Source organism: Engystomops pustulosus, chromosome 7 (assembly GCF_040894005.1).
Source record: "Engystomops pustulosus chromosome 7, aEngPut4.maternal, whole genome shotgun sequence".
NCBI lineage: Eukaryota > Metazoa > Chordata > Amphibia > Anura > Leptodactylidae > Engystomops > Engystomops pustulosus.
The window spans coordinates 91,211,993-91,234,511 of record NC_092417.1 but is presented as its reverse complement, the minus strand read 5'-3'; the positions used below and the strand labels follow the sequence as shown (position 1 = coordinate 91,234,511).

General features: G+C 41.4%; 1 protein-coding gene across 1 annotated transcript in view; it reads left to right on the top strand.

Moving 5' to 3' along the window:
• The window catches only part of VPS35 (VPS35 retromer complex component), a 50,421-nt gene that overhangs the window by 17,310 nt on the left and 10,592 nt on the right, over positions 1 to 22,519 (top strand). The window contains exons 5-13 of the mRNA XM_072117206.1: positions 628 to 810; positions 1,241 to 1,454; positions 1,835 to 1,918; positions 3,028 to 3,137; positions 4,531 to 4,627; positions 5,126 to 5,274; positions 8,195 to 8,402; positions 8,479 to 8,634; positions 21,446 to 21,568. Of these exons, the coding sequence (XP_071973307.1) occupies positions 628 to 810; positions 1,241 to 1,454; positions 1,835 to 1,918; positions 3,028 to 3,137; positions 4,531 to 4,627; positions 5,126 to 5,274; positions 8,195 to 8,402; positions 8,479 to 8,634; positions 21,446 to 21,568 (1,324 nt within the window). The remainder of the gene's footprint in view (positions 1 to 627; positions 811 to 1,240; positions 1,455 to 1,834; positions 1,919 to 3,027; positions 3,138 to 4,530; positions 4,628 to 5,125; positions 5,275 to 8,194; positions 8,403 to 8,478; positions 8,635 to 21,445; positions 21,569 to 22,519) is intronic.

Genomic DNA, 22,519 nt, shown 5'->3' with positions numbered 1-22,519 from the left:
CAGCACTTAGCCATGTGCAGGGAGAAGCCCTCACTAATGTAGTGTCCAAGCACCTACATTATCTCTTCCCAGCTTTCCCTACACTTGTGTATAACACATAATCCACACAGACAGAAGCTGCAGCACCCCCCTCCCCCCATCACCTCACACAAGGAAGTGGCAGGAGAGACTCTCCAACTCTGCAAGCTGTGCCCTCATGTGCTGTGCTGGATTGTTACGTAGATAGATAGACATAGATACATAGAGGATATATATGATATAGATAGATAGATAGATATGACTAGATAGATAAGGGATAGATAGATATTACATAGATGGCTCTGGTCTCATTGGTCAGCAGCAGGTGCTTGTGATGAGGTGACAGGAGGAAGGCCTGCCCCTCCATCTTGCTGATTGTAGTTTTTTGAGAGCTGGAGACTCTGGTTGCTATGGGCCAAAAAAGGTACTAAATGAGGACCGAGAGGGAAAATACTTTGAGGAATGATTCCCAGGGACACCTGGAGCAGAATTATGTATTTTATTTATTTTTTTTGCTCAGAATGACGGTTACACTTTAAATCTACACAGTTCTGTTTCTACTGGTTAGTACTTCCCCCATACCTAACTACCTTGTGCTTTTTCTTGTAGGTATCTGCTGATCACTGTTGGCGTTGTATATGTGAAGTCTTTTTCACAGTCAAGAAAAGACATTCTTAAAGACATGGTAGAGATGTGTCGTGGGGTCCAGCATCCGCTCAGAGGACTTTTTCTACGCAATTATCTACTTCAGTGCACCCGAAATATCCTTCCAGACGAAGGGGAACAAACTGAGTAATGAGAATCTTTGGCGTTCATATTGGGGTTGCTAATGCTGTTAGGGAGTGCTGTGGTCATTAGACTAGGCTAGGGTATCATCCCAATCACAACCTTTATTATTAAATTATTTTGTTAACAGCTATTATATCTTATTCATATATTCGTACAGCCCAGATCTGTAGAGGGCACTACATGTAGAAGTAATGGCTATCTGGTATGGGGATTTTTTTTATTAAGACCCATTTTAATGTGGGGAGAATGGCAAATGGTCTTTAAAAAAGGTAATCTTGTTTATCTTATGTTATGCAACTTTAAGCTCATCCCACATCAGATTGGAGAGAATTTGATCTTGAGTTATGAAAGTGACCTCGTTGGTTTGACTGAATGATGTACTTACTTATATGTGTACTGCATTGTGGTGACATTGTTGTACTTTGTTTTGCAGTGAAGAAGTCACCGGAGACATTAGTGACTCCATGGATTTCGTCCTGCTGAATTTTGCTGAAATGAACAAGCTGTGGGTGCGGATGCAGCACCAGGGCCACAGCCGGGACAAAGAGAAGAGGGAACGTGAGAGGCAGGAACTACGTATTCTAGTTGGAACCAATTTGGTCCGACTTAGTCAGCTGGAGGGAGTGAATGTTGAACGGTATAAGCAGGTGAGTTGTACAAGCTTTGTCTGAAGACTGATGCTTCCTCTATGACTAGGTCGCTGGTGAGGGCCACTTCGCATCAGAATTTTCAGAAAACCGTAACTGATTCTAATTAAATATCCATTACTTCTATTGTCGTGCGGTTGTCATCCTTCCATCATACCTTTTGTTATTCTTATGGACAGAGGTTGTCTAAACGCCTGTACAAGTGTCTAAGACTTAATTTTACTCCATTAAAAAAAAAATGCGGCTAAATCCACACGGCTTTTCTCCTCCCTTCCTCAGTCCTGCAACCATTGCTTATGGATATATTTCACTGTTATGAACCATATGAATCTGTATGAACTTGGTTTAAGAGACAAAATTTATGATGTTTTCTCTTGCAGATTGTGTTACCTGGGATCCTGGAACAGGTTGTTAACTGCAGAGATGCCCTGGCTCAGGAATACCTCATGGAGTGTATTATACAGGTGAGCACAGTATTGCCTGAAGAGTCCAGTGGGTGGGTCTTACTATGTGATTAACAGGAAATGATGAGCATGGGCCAGTTCAGATCTCTTTTATTTCATCAGTTGTTTTAACCAAAACCCGGCTGCAGAAGAGGTATTGATGTTGTATCCTAAGAATAGCCACAAAAAGAAAAATAGATCAAGCAAATAATATCTTTATTAATATAAAAATACACCACAAAACATGCTTAAAAACCTTTAAAAATTGTGAACGAAGTCACAAATGAATGACATCCTCGGGAAAGTGCAGGACTCATGATAATGTGCACTGTTCCCGGAACTCCAGCTCCCCCTACTGGCCACAATATAGTATACAACAATGTACAGATATAAATATTATAAATGGTGAGCTAATCAAATCTTTTGACAAGTCCATACAAATGCAAGATAACAACAAAAAGAGGGGTGAAACACAATAATGGATGGACACAATTCAAGGATCAGCACAAAACCATGTACAAATAAGAAAGTTGTATACCTAAATGCTCAGGCCATGAGAGCGGGGTGCTGGGGATAGACTTGGGCATCTGTCCCCAGCACCCCGCTCTCATGGCCTGAGCATTTAGGTATACAACTTTCTTATTTGTACATGGTTTTGTGCTGATCCTTGAATTGTGTGTCCATCCATTATTTCAGACTATTCTTTACGGTGAAACTGCAAATGGCTCATTAAATCAGTTATTTTGGCATGTTTTGATCAGTGGTTATTGTTGGGCAGTGCTGGTCCACCTCTTGTGTATAGTATCCTAAGAATAGGTATTGAATATTAGATCGGTGGGGGTCCAACACCCAGCACCCTACAGATCAGCTGTTCTCTGCAGCTATATACACAAATAATTAAACAGGAAGCTGTTCACACCTAAAGAATTAACTTTTGTTTTGTGGGTCAGCATGGTTGTGGCTATACCAGATTTAATCAGCTCTCTTATTTATTCTGTTTAAATGGTGTAGCAGGGTTAAAAAGGCTATGCAGCCGACTCTAGCTGTGGAAGTTGGTTTCAAGTTGTGTATTAGGACCCCACATTGTATTGTGTCCACATCTTTCCATAACCTGATGGTTGTTGGTTTAGGTTTTCCCTGATGAATTTCACCTCCAAACACTGAACCCTTTCCTTCGTGCTTGTGCAGAGCTTCATCAAAATGTGAATGTGAAAAATATTATCATCGCTTTAATCGACAGGTAAGTTTGTTTCATGGTTTGCATTAGCTGCCAGATGGAGCCACTTTTTGGGGATGGAAGGATAACAAAAGTATATGAATAATTGTTAATGTTCCTGTAATTCATTTGTCTGTAGCTCTCCAGCTTTTGAGAAAGTATTACTGTTAGCATGTACTGCCATACCCGCGGAATGCCGGACCAAGCTCACAGCGGACCGGCGTATTCATGCCGGCCTATGGTGTAGGGGGTGAAAGCTCGGTCCGGCATTCTGAGGCTATGGCTCTGCAGTGTTTGCTAGCTTTGTTGGTGGGTTCTGATAACGCTAGCAGTTTTAACTGGTCTTCTTTAAGTACTTCTCAAAATATAGAGCATGTTGCTTCTTAAGAGGGTACCTGTAGGAAGCTATTAGTAACTAAATAATGCAGTTATTAAACTAAATAAAAAAAACAAAAAAAAAGAGTTTTCCAAAAACAATCAAGTTTTTTTTTTTTTGCGATCATTTTGAAAGAAAAGGTCCCATATACCTTTTAATTGCCGTTTGTGACAATAACCAGTGCCAGGCAATTACCCCTAAAAAATAAAAACCTAGAAATATGCAGACAGGATTGTTGAGGTCACTAGAAAATTGTCACCTCCTTTAACAGCATGGGAGTTATGGTGCAGCTGCAATTATTAAACTACATTAAATTACAGAAATGTATACAAAATATGTTTTTTCTTTTTTCATATACATTTTTTTTTCAATTGGAAGAATCTTTACGTGTGAAGTAGTAGCAAGGTGGTGGCAGTGATATCACTGGTAGCTGACCTGCAGTATTGTACAGCCAATGCTAACCCATTCACAGGATGCGTAAAACAACTTTGCTTGGAATTTAATTATTCCTGCAGATTCTGTAGCAAATTACCTTTTTTTTGAATTTTTAGTTTCTGCTTTGGCTTTCAGGGTTAGTTTATTTATTTTTGGTTATGAGAACTAAATGTACAGTTGCCTATATTTACCATATATGCATGCAAGATGGTTCTAGCAATGGTCGCCCTGCGTGAAATGGCAACCTCCTAAGGCTCTGTTCACGCCTTGTTTTTTTTTTTTTGAGGTGTACGCCTGGAAAGCTCCCCCTGCTTCATGCTGGGGAGCACAGTATACGCCCAGGGAAGCCATTAGTGGCTATGCCAGTGTTTGGCCTCCATCTCTTACCTCCTCTGAGTGTACGTTGTGGGCGTTTTCCTTATTGTCCATATAAGATGATACCCTGAGCAATGACAGCAGCAAATCACTGGCTTTAGAACTTTGCCATTATAAAGATATTAAAATTCTGAACGCTTGTTAATTTCCAACCTGGTGTTTGCTGTTTCCCTTAGAGGAGGCTGAGGATGGATCTGTGCTCTTCATTTCACTGGGTTTCTTCTGTCTTAGGTTAGCCCTGTTTGCGCATCGTGAAGATGGACCTGGAATTCCCGCAGACATAAAGCTGTTTGACATTTTTTCTCAGCAAGTGGCCACAGTCATACAGGTGAGCACAATGGAAAGTTGTAAGCCTCTGTCTTACTGCTAACATTCTCTATGCATAGATTTACATTTGCCATGCTGACAGTCCGTTATCTTATTGTCTATTTTACATGGACAAATCTGTACTTGACGTGTAAAGGTAATGTAGAAAGTGTGATGACCTTTAATGAAGGCTTGTTTTCCCTCTGATCTTTAATGTAGCCCTCCGCAGCAGATTTCCCAATACAAATTGGTTGTGCTGCTGAACAAATGTAAACTGTAACACTGATAAACTCATTATATTATTCATTGAACTTATTTGGGACATGAAGCTGCCCCTTTACAGGGATATTGCAGTATACTGTAATAAAATTCTCATCAGTTACTACGAATATATGTAAACATAGTCAGCGGTGAACCCCTTGAAAGGGGTTAAGGGAATTTTACTGTATTGCAGACATAATTAGATGGTAAATGTGTCTAAAGTATTGCTCTTTTCTCTTTCCCACCTACTCATACTCAGTCTCGACAGGACATGCCCTCAGAAGACGTTGTGTCCCTGCAAGTGTCTCTTATTAACTTGGCGATGAAGTGTTATCCTGATCGGGTGGATTATGTTGATAAAGTGCTGGAGACGACAGTAGAAATCTTTAACAAGCTCAACCTTGAACAGTGAGTATATGAGACGAATAGAGCGGCTGTGAGAGCTTGTTAGAGGACTCCTTTCAGAAACCATAGCACGTATTCTGTAGCATTCCTTTTTTGGCAGTAGACTGTCATCTCCGAAGTGTCTCATTATAAATGGTGCCAAGTCTTAATGGGACTATATGATACTTGTACTTTAACCGTACCACAGACCTGTCTACAAAGAGGATGTAATACTACCACTTGGCAACTGTTGTCCTGAGTTAATATATAATATCTAAACTGAAAAGATTTGCAACTTTTAAGAAGCACTTTGTATTTTAGTTCTCGTCATATTCAACCACTATGATTGCTGTCAGGGAATAGGAACCACTTTCCATTGCCTATATTTGGTTTCCAGCGGACTGCTGGTGGTAAAGCGCCCCTGATCACTGCAGCCAGTCACTAGCCACATTACCGTTCTTGCGTACGCATCTGTGCCCCCTTGTCGCTTCTTGGAGTGAAGGGACACAGAAGCAGAGGTTATAGGGCGCCGTGTCACCATAGCAGTCTATGGGGATATGTATACAACTGTATATACGTCCCTACAACGACTGAATGAATGCAGCCTTAGCCTACATTGACACTGCCGTTGCCAGCCATACAGTAGCATGGCTCTGCTCACACCGACCCTCTCCACAGGGATATATGGCGCCGTATTCCGGAGAAAGATAGGACATGGCGCACATGTGCTGCACCGTACCGCTCCCGCATTGCAATGTATGGGGGGGGGGGGGGGGGGGTATATCGGCCATATGTATACGCCTCCCATACGTTCATGTGAATGTAGCCTTAGTGGTACGTTTATTTGGACACAAGATTCAGGCTGTAATTTTGCTTTAATGATGGGAAAGGACAAAAAGATTATTGCTTGGGAAAACTTGGGAGTTCTGCACAACTTTCTTCATGTGTAAAGTGAAGCTTCCTTCTTTTACCTCAACAGCCAGACATTGCTGACCAAAAAATGGTCACAGATAGAGGGTCATGTTCTCTTTGCAGCCATTTTATGGACAGGAATCTCTGATGAGGCTGATGAGGTAAAAGACTGGAGGCTTCACTTTTACAGATCAAGAAAGCAGAGCAGAACTATTAATGATGTATAAATTAACCAAGATCCTGCCCCCCACACCTTGGCCGATTTTTAAATTGGTCCTTAAGAACACATGTCGTCAAGTCTCTGCAGCTAATTCTGTCACCACTACCTGTTGGAGCAGCTCACATGGATCCCATTCCATCCCAGCCTTTATCTAGTCAATTCATACATTAATCATTCTAAAATTATCTTTTCTTATGTAAATGAGGCTGGTCAAATGGTCAGAGGCAGTGATGTCAATTATACACGTGTGTGTGAGTCACAGACATCAGCTACACAAGTACCAGCACCAGGAAGCACATGGAGGAGCCATTACACCATCATACCTCACACCATTATACAGGCTGTCAGTCAAGCAATGGGGGGGTGGCTGTGCCTCCCACTCATGAATAAGCCGGACAGCTTGAATATGATTATGACTCAGTGGACATCTCACGGGTCAATTGCATACAGATTTAGGACCTCATTGCTTAGGTTTACAGGAATGTAGAGGGACAGTGAAGGGATAGAGACAATGCTTTCTAATGGCAGTTTATGAAAATATATTTAGTTTGGGGGTTATTTTGCCTGACGGGTTCTCTTTAAAGGACACCTGTCATCAGGTCTGTGTCACTTGTCCTGTCGCTACTACTTGTTGGAGCAGCTCACAAGGATCTCATCCCAGCCTTTATCTAGTTATTTCATACATTAATCATTATAAAATAATCTATTCTTTATTATGTAAATGAGGCTGGTCACATGGTCAGAGGCAGTGATGTCATCCCTGTTCCCCCTCTCCTCCCCCTGCTCATGTCTGTGTGTAATGTATATAGTTATACATAGTTAGTGTGTGCTGCATCTGCTGACATGCTGCATCCTCCTTATACACACAAGAGATACAGACATCAGCTACACAAGTACCTGACATGTTCTGCTATACACATGTGAGAGGAACAGACATCAACTACACAAGTAGTACCTGACATGTTCTTGTATAACATGGCTGCCTTGGAGCTGCTCATACAAACAGGCTGCAGGGGGCGTGGAGCACATGGAGCAGCCATTACATGGAGCAGCTGTCAGTCATGCACTGGGGATGTGGCAGTGCCTCCCACTCATGAATAAGCTGGACATCTTGAATATGCTAATGACTCATTGGACATTTCCCATGTCATTTACATACAGCTTTAGGACCTCATTGCTTAGGTTTACAAGCAAGTAGAGGGACAATGAAGGGATAGAAGCAATGCTTTTTCTAATGGCAGTTTATGAAAATATATTTAGTTTAGGGGGGTAATTTTGCCTGACGGGTTCTCTTTAATAAGTGCTGTACACAGACTGATCACTCTGCTGGCGACTGAACTCTGTGCATAATATTGATACATGATGCATGAAGTTCTTGTTTCCCAGATATGTAGCAGAGCAGATACTGTACTGCTATATATTAATGATGCAGCTGAGTTGGACTATTAATGTTGAGTTTGTTGTTGGCTATGTTTACACATAATTCTATTAAACATTATGAAAGTGCAGGTCTATAAATATCCCTGGATATGGTTACAAGACGGCGGGTGGCATAGAAGAGAAGTCATTGCTACCGGACAATGATGTTACTGAAGAAACAAAGATGATGGTGTAAGGGGTATAAATAATACAATAGAAATATACCTGTACAATTTTTCATTTGGTTAATGAGGTTACTCATTGGGTCCACCAGCAGTACATGCTAAAACCACATTACTGTGTTCATTGCCATGGAAACCATGAGATTCAGTGGTGCCCCTTTGCAGTTTTTTTTGAGACTGTAATATATTTTGCTAAATTTATATTTTTCAGCATTGCCACCAGCAGTGCGGTCTCTAAGGAACTAACCCGACTTCTGAAGATACCGGTGGACACTTATAACAACATCCTGACCGTTCTGAAGCTGAAACATTTCTATCCGCTCTTTGAATACTTTGACTATGAATCCAGAAAGAGTATGAGCTGCTATGTCCTGAGCAGTGCCTTAGAGTACAACACTGAAGTTGGTTCTCAGGAGCAGGTAAGGTCAGAGGTTACATCTGTCTGTACTCTGAGGTTTTCTTTACACCTTGCATCACTATGGGCTTTATTGGCAGGTGGATGCCATCATGAATTTAGTATCAACACTCATCCAGGACCAGCCCGATCAGCCAGCAGAGGATCCTGATCCTGAAGACTTTGCCGATGAGCAGGGGCTTGTAGGCAGGTTCATTCACCTTCTAAGGTCTGATGATCCTGATCAGCAATACCTGGTAAGGATTGTAAACCATTCTATGGTTAATGGAAGTGCTTGTATAACCTGTTATGTCCTTTGACTGTACTTTAGGACTACCATCACTTTCAGAATTTTTCCACTAGTGGCACTGTTCATTGATGTGTTACATAAAAGTACTTCCTGCACCAGGACGTTCTATCACGTCCTGCTTCTGGCACCGGCTCACAAACGGAGCCGGCACCAGAAGCAGCAGGTATCAGCACTCGCGGTCAAGCATGACCGCGCCGTATAAGGGTTCTTCCGGGAGAATCGATCCTCTTCTGGGCAGCCCGAGGTCTGAAGAGTGCCCCTGTGCAGTCAGACCTCTTCCGAGTCTTGACTGTAAACTGTCTGCGCATGCGTGAGCTTGCCAAACAGTTTACACTGTTCCACAATGAATTAGTTGTGTAGAGAAGTTTATTGTACTTGAGATCAGAGCATCAATGGTTCAAGTTTGTATTGGTGAAAAAAAATTAAAAAAAGAAGTTTAAACCATTAAATAAAAATATAAGCCCCTACATTGTCACTTTCCCACACAAACACTTAATAATGTATAAAACCCAAATACAACCCACCCCACCCCACCCCACCACACACACACACCCCACCACACACACACACCCCACCACACACACACACCCCACCACACACACACACCCCACCACACACACACACCCCACCACACACACACACCCCACCACACACACACACACACACACACACACACACACACGGTATGGTCACGTCCATAACAATCGATATAATAAAACAGATTTGTTACAGGAGCCACATGGTTAACACCCCCCCCCTCCAAAAAAAAAAAAGTTGAGAAAATAATTTTTTTTTTATACCCTTTAAAAAATGCTCTTAAAAATGATTTAAAAACCTTACACATTGTAAAATAAGACCACTAAATAGAACTCTTCTGGCAAAAAATAAGCCCTTAGCCAGATTCATCAGCTAAAAAATAAAAAAGTAATGCATCTGAAAGGATGGTCATGCTAAAATGAACAAGATTTTCTCCAAATTAAAGTAAAATTGAATAAAATACACAATTCCCCCCCCCCCCCCACGTAGCTGGTATCGTTGCATCCATGGAAAGCTAAATAATGAAACAGAATCATTTCTCGACCAACACAGTGAACCCCATTTAAAAAAAAAAAAAAAAATCCAAAAAAATATTAATACCCTTTTTAAAAAATGCTCTAAGCTGCTAAAAAGAGACCATTAAAAAAACCTTGTACATCTGAAAAGACGGTGTTGCTATAATTAACAACTTTTTCTCCAATTTAGTTTTTATTCAGTAAAAAAAAATTAAAAAATCTATTTTACATGATCTATCCACGTAATCATGGCGTCCCATAGAATAAAACAAATGTATTATTTTTATGGTATGATGAACGCCCAAAAAAACAAAAAACAAAAATATCTTGCCAAAAATGTATGATTTTCATTTTCTCCACCAACAAAGCATCTCGTGTGAAAATAAAATAAGCCCCTATGTATATATATTTAAAAAAGAAGAAAATTATACAGCAGGTTACCACCACATATAGAGTATCCGTGCACTCGGGAGAAATTGGGTATTAAAATTTGTGGAGCCTTTTTTCATTTAATCCATTGTGATATTTAATTTTCCGCCCAAAATGAGTGTATTGTTAAAAAATATTACAATTTGTAGATCATGTTTCCATTTTGTTCTAACCCCTATAAAACCCCTTAAGGTTAACAAACTTCTTAAAAGTGCTTTTTCATAAATTGAGGGGTGTAGTTTCCATAATGGGGTAATTTACAAGTCTAGCTATTATTTGGGCCTCTCACAGTCAATTGAAAGTTGAGCAGATGCCTCTAAATCCAGGTTTGGTTGATTATCCCAAAAATGTGAAAAATGTCCCCCAAATTCTGAGCCTTATAACATTCTAGTAAAATATGTGGAAAGTTAAAAAACCATGCCAACATAAAGCAGACATTTGGGAAATGTAAGTTATGAAATAATTTGGGCACTATGACTATCTGCATCAAATCTAGAGAATTTAGAACTTTGAAAATAAAGAATTTTTCAAAATGTTTGCCAAATAGTTTTCATAACTAAACACAAAAGATTTCATACCAATTTGAAGTACAATGTGTCACGAGAAAACAATCTCAAAATCCCTTGGATATCTCATACCGTTCCAAAGCTACAAGCACTTATAGTGACACAGGGCAGATTTGAAAAATTTAGCCTATTTTGGCATCTAGGACACGGCCGAGTCCTGAAGGGGTAAAAGAGGTTTTCTTGCTAACTTATAGCTCCATTCTATAAGTTTCAAGATGTTCCCAGAAGTTCATGATGTGCAGAAGGTGTGCACCCTCCCATCCTTTATCTTGGGTGTCTCTCCTTAGCCCCACCTTTGGAGACACATCAGTGTTATATACATCCTATGTATGAAATATGTGAAGACTATGCTTCACATAGTATGAGTCAATGTAGCGGGCCAGTGTTTTGTTTTTGTTTTTTTTCCCCCCTTTAATCGGACAGTTTTTTTTTTTAACACCTTTTGGGCACTGGTATAGTGCCTTGTGTTGCCCTTGCATTAGCACATCACGACACACTATACTGACCTGTTCCTCACAAGGGCTTAGATTCTGTGCCTGAGATTTCGGTCGAAGCCCTGCATATTTAATGACAGCTGACCCCTGCCTCAGTAGCCTCAGTTATGCCTTGATTTATAAATGTTATCTGATATTAACCTACTTAATGAACACCATAAAAAAAATTTGCGTAAAAATGCTGTTTTTGCTTCCAAAAAAATTGATAAAAAAGTCGAACATAACCCTGAATGTAACAAATGAAAATAGATTTTAACCAATGAGTAAATTTAAATTTAAAAAAAAAAAGCCACAAAAACCTTCTTGTTAATTAGTTTTTGAATTTATTTATTTTTTAACAAAAACCATGCAAAAATACAGAAGGCAAAATCCCTGCACTACTTTACCAGAGCTATGGTTATCTTTTCCCTCTGAACCTCTGAACAGTATATAATAGAAATGAGGCCCCTTGTGTCCCTGGAATAACCAGCACATCCAGTATTGCATTCAAAGTTTGTTTTTATTGATAAAAATAACACACAATTAATATTGCCTCATGGGAACCAACCCTAAAAAATTACTGTCATTTATTCTCTTAAATTAAAGGTTAACATTAAAAAAATCTGTTACCATGTAGTCTGCAGAAACAAATTGCTTTAATACAGCTGTGTTGACATAAAATTAAAATTGCTATGGAGACTGTAGCAAGCAAATAATTCCCTTTATTGTGCATGAGGAAAAAACATGTAAATCTAAATTTTATTTGGTGTCTTTGTAATCGTAGTGACCTCCCTAGAAATCACGTATCCTATTATTTACACGACATGTTGGACACCATAAAAATAAGCCTCCAAAAAGAGCTGTGAATGTTTTGCGGCTCTGACACATTTACTGCACATCTAAAATCGCACCAGAGGAGAAGTATTAGCACATGATGATGCTGCGGCGGCCATGTTGGCTGTTCTGTGGACGTGTATGTGCGGCTGACAGGCTTTGGACTGATTTTCAGTTCTTGGAGGTTTCTGTCTTTTCCAGCAGATGGCTGCATATGGTTCCAGCTCTGACTCGATTACATTTCATATGCGTAATTACTTGTATTGTGAATGTTTCATACAACTGTTGTTCTGCCTTTCAAGGCTTCCAATATCCTCATTCTTTCCCCTATCAATCCAGTTTTAATATCCTTTAATCATTCTATGAATCTCAGCAGATCTCTGGGTATGAGTCAGCTGTGCCTCCAGCCGCAGCAATAATGTGGTATATGCTGATGGAAGAAAAGGGTCCTGTCCTCTACATGTCAGTCATCAGTGTCTCTTCATGCGGACCTCATTTGAGACGGAAAACCCATTGCTCCATATTCCATCTAAGTCCATCTAGTCAACCAAAGAAAGGGAGGGGAAGGAAGGATATTGTTTAGCTATACTTTTTCCCACCAAAGCTTATTTTTAACATTGTTGTTGTTGTTTTTTTAAAATTAATTTTCTGTTCCCCATGATTTTCTAGATCTCTGCTTGCTGTCATTCATTGCTTACTTTTAGGGTGCGACCACATGTTTAGTTTTTCAGATGCAGTTTTTGATGCCCAAACCGAGAATGGAGTAAAAGTAGGAGTAGCACCTTTCAATTATTTGTCTCACCCCATTTTGATCCACGCTGGCTTTTGGCTTCAGAAAAACTGCATTTGAAAAACTGAACGTGTGGACGCACCCTGATCTGCATTGGTGAAAAAAAAATAATGCATGTGAATGCATGTGAATGTGAGGCATTCCTGGAAATCCCAGAACCATGGATGTGAGAAACGACACAAATGTGAAAGCCCTCATCCTGAGAAATCCTTTTTTTAAAAAAAAAATACGGTGTGAACCTAGCAAAAAATTGCGCAGTATACCACCACTGCTCCATCAACCTTAAATAAACTTATAAAAAATGCCTTGCATTATTCCTTTTTTTTATCAAACAACCCCCCCACTCTCTCCCCCTACTTAGTTGCTGTTGCAAATGTGTTTGGCCCAAAGAACACCCCGATTGTCTTAATGCACCCTTGGGGTGGTGGCACACGTGGCGTTTTGAACGCCATTTTTAGTCAGTTTTTATTTAAGCGATTTTGAAAAAACATGCATTTTTTTTTCTCTTGTAAGCAAGGTAAAACATGTGGTGCTCATTACTGGTTGCATTTGTTTCAGTTCAAAGCCCAGTTCAAGCCCATGACTGTTGCGTTTTAAAGTGCGTTTCAAAATACGATTCAACTACTATGTGTGAATGTTGTCTGAGATTTTTACAATGGAGACTCGGTCCGGAAATCATCATGCTAGTTATCTTCATGTCTATTTGCACCTTGTGTTGTCATTGTTGAATGTATAGTAAGAGAAGCAGCCTGGAGATGGTGGTTGTGAGCGCTGTGATCCCCTCTTCATTGTAAATGAGCTTAGCGGCTGTACACCAGCACCTCTCATCTTGCAGTGGGAAGCTACTGATTACGTCGCCTCCTGCCAAGACTTGTTGCTTTTCCAGCAGTAGTTTTTGTTGTAGCCTGTGACAGCTCATCATTGTCATGAAAGGAAGCAATTTCCCAAAAGTGTCCTGTGTTTACAGAACAAGTGACAGGACATAATTCACACTGCGTAGCTTATCAGGGGGATCAGTAATTGGTAGAGTTTAGCAAGCAAAAATGGTTATTATGGAATAGAAACACTGATCAGACATTCTCCATTGCTAAAAGCTGTTTTAATAGTTTATGGAATTGTTTTAAAAGCATAATGTTGCTTTTGGACTTGGATCCCAGTTCTGGTGTTGGCCCTAGGCTTTTCCTTGTATTGCTGAGCAGTGGGCCAAACCTGAAAATCTCATGTAGCATTAGACCATTGTAGTGGTTTATGGCCACAGATCCACCTGCTCACCTAAAACTTTAACCAGTTCCCTACCACTGACTTTATACGTTGCAGTGGTAAGCAGTTAACGGTGAGCGTAGGAGGAAGGCAGTGAGATCTCGAGGTGACATTTAGGGTGCGTACGCACATAACACTAGCGTTGCATTTACAAAAGCGACGCTAGTGCCCAGGGACGGGCCTCGGTCTGATCACATATGTGTTTCAATACACTGGGTGCAGGTTACTGATCACATGCGTTTTTCTGGAAACGCATATGCGATTGGAATGTTCCATTTGTGATCATCAGGCCCAACTCTGATGATGCTCTGACTACACAAACTAATAGTCGGATAGCACGAAGAAAGCATTCTGACTGAAAAACTTTTGGGTGTCAACTGTTTCACGAGTAGCCACTGGTTTGATATCACGTGGGGAATGGCAGTGTGGTGCCAGAAAACCAGCAGTAGGAAGAAGGGACCTCCAAAAAAGTAGTTATTCTGAGGTTGTTCATAGTGTTTGTTTTTGGCATAGTGTGTGTGGTGCCAAAAAAATGGGAAAAACCTTCATAATCCATAACTCGCTCCAGTCGTTTGACGTTTTGTGCGAAGCCAAACTACCAAATAAATTATACTTGGCCTGTTTAAAATTGCTTTCTCCAAATCATTTTCTACCACTTAAAAATGGCACCACTTAAAAATGGCATAATATGTTCTTTTTTATTTTTCATAATTTTCCCTTTTCCCTTCAATAGTCAAAAATATACTTTTATTAGAGGCATCATCTTATTGTATGAAACCATATTCTAATGTGTCCTAAAAAAAAATAAAAAAAAAAAAAAAAAATATATATAATCTCTATTGACCCCTACTTTTGCCACAAATAACTGGGAAACCTTATTGACCTGGGTATAAGCTGAGGGTGGCAAATGCATTGGTCCCCTAGTGGTGAAATGACGCGCAGCGGACGCCCTAGTGATGAAATTCCCTTCATTGTTTAAAAAAACAAACTTGCATTCTCACCTTCCGATACTCTGTTCGGCTCCTCCTTCCTTTTCTTTTTCACTGGTAACAGAGCGGCCAGAGACGCGTCCATGTGCTGTACCCGCTGAGGCACACTAAGAGCAGCAGCAGCAGCGATACAGCAGCGTCATAGTATGCGCCAGTGGATAGAACGCATGGACGCTTTTTTTTTTTTTTTTTACGGTATAGGTCTGTTGAATAATAAATGTAATAGTTATTTGTTGTTACACAAGTCCATTGATTAATGAGTGGTTGAGAAGTAAAATCTATCATCAATTTTGACCATGTGAAGCTTCAGACCGTGTTTGGTAACAGCCCAGGAGATCTGTATAACCATACCTCTGTGTGTGTGGGGGTTGTAGAAGCTGGACGTATGCCACGGTGTCCATGCAATCATATACACTTATTACATTTTAATAATGTACATACTTCTTTCTTCCTCCAATATGCTGCAGAGCTGAAACTGTAATGATTACATTGTCTTCACTGCTGCATCAGGGAAGCTGGAGCACTGTATATATCTAGATATAGATATAGATCAGTCTGTGACATGGCACTCTTCACGTTCTGTGACAACGGGCTAAACCACACTGGCCCAGTCTGTTAACACAAATTTGTCATTTCCAAGAAACTTCTTGTACTTGTATTTCTTGGCTTTAATATTTAATCTATCTGGAGTGTCAAGGGGTCTCTTGTACAAATGCTAAGTGATTCATTATCCTCCTCATCACTTATTTAATTGACTTGGATTGAACCATCCTTAGCAACTGTGCAGCAAGTGGGAATTTCTGTAGCACAACATGGCTTCTAATTCCCGCCTGGACTGCACTGTAATGAATTCTTTGGTTTTGCTTTAAATTGCGGTATTCCACTCTCGGTGATTATATAAGACCACAAGGGTTAGTGGCAAATAGAGGTCTAATACACGTAAGAACCAGTACTCCTGATTCTTTTACAATTAAGTCTCACAAATGGGGATTTTGTGAAGGATTTTTGCTCTTAGAAGGCTTCAGAAAATCCATAGATACGTGCATGAAGTATCCCCTGGAGCCGCACTCTTGCATTCTTAATTGCTTCATTTAGCAAAGATGTGGAGGCCTGGGTTTCCTTACAGAGAAGCTTCAATCTTGCTCTGTTTCTGAAGGGGTTAAGTGGGGGTCTGTATATGCCCCATTATTCCTGTATTAATCTCTCAGTGATTCATTTTTTTTTTTTTTTTTTATATAGAGAAGGAGCATTTTTACAGAGAAAATGACAGAGCACTTAGCACTCTGAACAATGTGGAGTCCTGGTGCTGTATTATATACTAAACTCCTATTCACTATAGGCTCTGTTAATTACTACAAGACTTGGGTTCTGTGGCATCCGCAATATGATTAGGAGCTGCCACTGCATCTCTTGGCCTTTAGAAGTGGCTCTTACTATGAACTAACTGACACCACGATTGCCGCATCATATGTCTGATGCAGTAGATTTTCACCACACTAGTGACCTATGATACATTTTTTTTTTATATAGTCTTAAAGGAAACCTACCACTGCTGGCATGATAAAATCATGCGAGCAGACCACCTGGTAGGCTATTTAATACTGATGCCGGCACATACTTTAGTTAGGCACGGCGATCGTTCGTTTAGATAAAAAAAACGTTTTACTTACATATGAAAATATTCCTCCGGTGCTACCCCCTACGTCATCTTCGGAAGGGAGATGCCTTCCGATCTTTAATTATTCACGCCTCCTTCATTGTAGCCGTTTCCTTCGGGTGCCGAGAGCCGTGACGTCACCAAGCTCTCGGCACCTATCGCGCATGCGCAGATACTAACTCTCACACAGCCGGACAGCGATAGGTGCCGAGAGCTTGGTGACGTCACGGCTCTCGGCACCCGAAGGAAACGGCTACAATGAAGGAGGCGTGAATAATTAAAGATCGGAAGGCATCTCCCTTCCGAAGATGACGTAGGGGTAGCACCGGAGGAATATTTTCATCTGTAAGTAAAACATTTTTTTATCTAAACTAACGATCGCCGTGCCTAACTAAAGTATGTGCCGGCATCAGTATTACATAGCCTACCAGGTGGTCTGCTCGCATGATTTTATCATGCCAGCAGTGGTAGGTTTCCTTTAAGCTCCCCTGATGAGTGTACCATGACGGCACATGAAACCCCTAGGTAGGGCACAACGGTACCCTGACAGGGAAAATGTGGTGAGTGCCCTTGTTGGGGCGGGAGTTAACTTTTTGGGGGTTAGGGATACTACCTGTGTTAGGGACCAAAAGTTCACCAACACAGAATGGAAACAATTGCACCTGCAGATCCCTGACAACATTGGTAGGATCTACCTTTCACTCCATCTCCTAGGCCAGAGGTGGCAAACCTATGGCACGCGTGCCAGAGAGGGCACGCAGAGCCCTCTCTGCTGGCACGCGTTCCATCTCCCCAATCCCATCAAAGTGGGCACCGACGCCTGCTGGGTACCTGCGCGGCCCCGTTGCACTCTGATGCCTGCCGGGTCACAGCGCTCTACTGCCTGCGCGGCCCCGGCGTCCCGCTGCCTGCTCGTTCACGGCGCGCTGCCTGTGGAGTCACGTGGTCCCAGTGCGCCGACATCTACTTAGCCATACGCGGAGCTACAGCCGCAGTACACAGCCATACGCGGAGCTACAGCCGCAGTACACAGCCATACGCGGAGCTACAGCCGCAGTACACAGCCATACGCGGAGCTACAGCCGCAGTACACAGCCATATGCGGAGCTACAGCCGCAGTACACAGCCATACGCGGAGCTACAGCCGCAGTACACAGCCATACGCGGAGCTACAGCCGCAGTACACAGCCATACGCGGAGCTACAGCCGCAGTACACAGCCATACGCGGAGCTACAGCCGCAGTACACAGCCATACGCGGAGCTACAGCCGCAGTACACAGCCATACGCGGAGCTACAGCCGCAGTACACAGCCATACGCGGAGCTACAGCCGCAGTACACAGCCATACGCGGAGCTACAGCCGCAGTACACAGCCATACGCGGAGCTACAGCCGCCCCCCAAAAGTTTTCTCTGGTGGCAGCAACTTAAGAGATATTCTAAAGCAACACTTCATTGGCTGTTTGAAAATGCTGGAAAAGTGAGAAGTTGTTGGCAGAACTGCATTGTCTTTGGAGGTCATCCTGCTGGACCCACCATTCTTCCTGGAGATAGGCTACAATGATGGTCAGAATTTACCCACCTTCTTTCAACTGTATTTGTGGCCTCAGGGGCCAATACAATTGAATGATGTTGAATAACAGGTAGGCTCTCTATATAAATTGTATCTGTACTGTGCCTTGGAGTTTATTTTATCAAGTTTTGTGCAAGTTTCAGAATGGTGACTTTTTTTTTTTAGACGTAAAGACAAAAGGAGTATCTCTGGTTACTTGTTGTACTAAGATTTAACCATATATATGGATGATGAGGTAGGTGATTCAGATCACTGCACACTTACCTGGTGGTTTTGTTTTAACCCCTTCAGGAAAGGCCCAATTTTGGCCTCAAGGAGTCACATTTTTTATATCTGCCATGTGCCAATATAAGTGGTTATAACTTTGGTTTTAACCTATCCAGGGTTTTTTTATTAATTGTTTTCTCTTTACACATTGTACTTCAAATTAAAGGAATCCTTCCATTTGGAAATAGTTGTGGTTACCCACACATACCTGCACATAAGTGTAGCTGAGAGGATGCAGGAACATATTTTGGCTAATCATATAATCCGTCCGTTTCGTTATAAAATAGATTCTTGTATTTGCCAATCACCCACTCGGCGCTTCTGTGTGCGTCACAGCGATGTGACGCACACAGAAGTGGGTGATTAGCAAATATAAAAATCTTTTTTATAACGAAATGGCCGGATTATATGCTTAGCTAAAATATGTTCCTACATCAACTCAGCTAAACTTATGTGCAGGTATGTGTTGGTCAGAACGACCATTTCCACGGCTTCATAGCCGAGACTGCGCAATCAGCGACCTGCATGCGCATAACCCAGCTTCGCAGACGAGTGCACGAAGCTCCTTGTAGTTGCGCGCTGAAGTTGCATTGGTAGGCAGAACACAAGAGGCTACTGGGGCGTGGAGTAGCTGAAGCGCGTAGCCTCAGCCCTGGCTACCCATGCCTCAGTAGCCTCTTTAGGAAATTTGCATTAAAATAAGAAAGTTCTGGGCCACAAAAGAATTAGCCCTAAAAAGGGCTATACTATCTGCCTTAATAGGTAGATCCGTGGTGGTAGGTTTCCTTTAAGAACAAACCTATAGAACCGATCTTGTACTTAACCCAGGGACTGCCTGTACTAATAAAAAATATGTTTTTATTTTCACAGTGTTTATGGTGCGGCTCCAAAAATTGTGTTTTATGTGGGTTGTTTTAAATAATAATTTATTAATATATATATATGTATATATATATGTGTATGTGTATATATATATATATATATATATACATATATATATATATATATATATATATAATTTTTTTTTTTTTTTTTTTTTTACTGTATTTGAACTTGAAGCAGTAATCCTCTGATCGCTGCTTCAAGTCCAGTACACTGCTTTACAATACTTACATATTGTAGTGTAAACTGTCTGGACTTGCATCAGACCCGGAATGGGGTCTCACTGCCAAAGACATCGGGCAGACCTCAGGCTGCGCTGAAGATGGTCAGATCCCCTGGTAAGCGGCATCAGGGTCTGATCCTTGGGGTTTAACACTCCTGGTCGGAGCCGGCTCTGATTGCGGGTGTTGGAACGTGCTGTCAGCTGTGAAATACAGATGACACCCACTGCTTGTGATGCCGGCTTCACTCGTGAGCCAATGCCAGAAGCTGGACGTAATAGCACGTACTGGTGCGTGAAGTATGGCCCCGCAAGGACGTACTGTTTTTGATATATAAATTGATATCCCACTCCTATTGATAATGTTAACACTGGATGAGGTGTGTTTGAGCACTCAAACCTGGACATTAATAGGCATTGTAGAGTGACACATGGTTTTCAAAGTGGACATAGTTAGAATCTGCATTTCCATTTTATGATTTCTACATATCCCTGATCCTAGGTCTTATTCTAGCCTCCTGTGGGCAACTTGGATCTTCCATAAAAGTCTGTGGGAACGCAAAAACAATCTGTGTGGCGTCCTTAATTTTGGGTCAGTTTTTAGATAACACAAGTAAAAAATATAAATTAAATCAATACTCGTCTTTGCGACACCCCCGTAGGTCCTCTTCTTGCTTCCAGCTGGCGGCAGGTCTGCGGCACGCGCTTGCTGACATCATAGTGTGTGTGGGTGCGTGCCGGGAGCCAGTGAGGCGCTGCTTCTTCCCTGGAACGCCCCTCCCACATAGGCTGGCAGTGACTGACCGGCTTCATGCAGCAGTCACCGGCTCCTAGACCCGCCCCCTCATGAATACGCCGGACCTATTGTACTGTGTGGCAGGGTTCCGATAAAGCTAACGGTTTATCACTGCTAAAAATGGGGTAGCAGCTCCTAGTGCCTTTTTATGGGTGACAGGTCCTCTTTAATTGTGTAAAATGTGGTAACCATGCACATTTTGCTACATGTTTTGAAAATGTTGGGAGAAAGAGAAAAAAAAATATGCAGCAATATGGCATGGCATGTTCGCTTTTGTAAGCTTTTAATAATGACATGACCTGTCACCAGAAGTGTTTAGCAGAAGCTGAGAAAACCAAGTGTGATTGTGGAGGGTGATATTAAACACTTCAACACAAATAACCTAGATCTAAACCACCAGCCATAAATGGATTTATTAAAATGCTATCCGCACAAGCTACTGATAAAATGTTTTCCTATCAGGTGCAACCTGTTATATCTTCCCCTGTTGTTATTAGCGCTGTGGGCAGTCTAGGGATTAGCTAAATATGCAAATAAAAAATTATAAAATAAAAGGATCAATGCGCTACCACATTCTTCTGTGCCAACCTTGATTTATTAATAAATGTAATAAAATCTAGAAAGCTGACAAGTTGTAAACAATATTCCTATATTATCAACTACGTATCAACACAGTAATAAATCTCCCCCAATGTCTTACCACTTTCCATCCACCTTCTTCAGACAGCAATGTGAATGTCCCTGCTTTGTGTCTGTTCTATTATCTTTGTGTCCCCCACAACAATGTATTTAACCTGCTTGAGGTGTTGAGTTGCAGTACCAGACCTGTCCATAAACATGTGTGGTGCGGTTTTTGGCAATTACAACAAAAGGCCTGTTCTTTAACAATGTCCGTTATGCGCTGCTGACGATGCTAAGTGTGAGCATGAAGCCCATGGCCTTATTGACAGCTCATCGTATTCTCTTTTAAGATCCTGAACACGGCTCGAAAGCATTTTGGAGCAGGTGGGAACCAGCGGATCCGCTTCACTTTACCGCCTCTGGTGTTTGCAGCATATCAGCTTGCTTTCCGATACAAAGAAAACTCCAAAGTGGTAAGTCCATTCTTTTCTTCATTCTACTGTAATGAAATGCATTGAAAACCAGATTCATTGATGGCATATCTGTAGCATACACTATTATTATGATCAATGGGTAGTGTTATACAAAGTCTGCAAATGGCTAAAACCATAGTACTTTTCACAGTTGTGTTAGCTTGACACTCTTGTGTTGGTGTCGGTTCCTAGTCTACAGATTACGGTAGATGAGCTTGTTGTAAAATCTCCTCGTAGTAGACCCTGTTTAGGAACTTCCACAAATCCTGCAAATACATGGGCGGTTCAATAAGTACGCATGTTAGAAATGAAGACACCATTTTTTCCCAATTTTTTTTTTATTTTTCAACATGGTCCCCTTTTAGAAAGATACACTTCTCCCAACGTTCCTGCCATTTTTTTTAACCCCTCCAAAAAATGGGATTTGTCGACCTCTCCAAAATACGGCTTTGTCTCGGCGATGACTTCCTTGTTTGAGCTAATTTTTTTTTTTCCTGTGAGCCATTTCTTCATGTTGGGGAACAAGAAAAAGTTGCAAGGAGCCAGATGGGGTGAATACGGGGGTGCGGCAGCAATTCATAACGCAATTCATGCAGTTTGGCGGTGACAACTCCGGATGAATGTGCTGGTGCGTTATTGTGTTGAAAGCACCTTCTTTTTCGCCAAATGCGGCTGTGTCTCTTTTAATTTTTTGGCGAAGCGGTCCAATAACTTACTGTAGTATTGTCCAGTGATCGTGTTTCCTTTTTCTAAAAAATCCATGAGGATGCCGCTGTTTGCATCCCAAAAAAAACTGTCGCCATGACCTTTACGGCCGATGGGTCAGTTTCACTAGGAGAAATCCATTGTTTTGATTGTTGCTTAGTTTCTGGTGTGTAATAATGAATTCATCAACAGCGACAACTTGACACAAAAACTCCTTCAGATCTTGCTTAAATTGCTCCAAACACT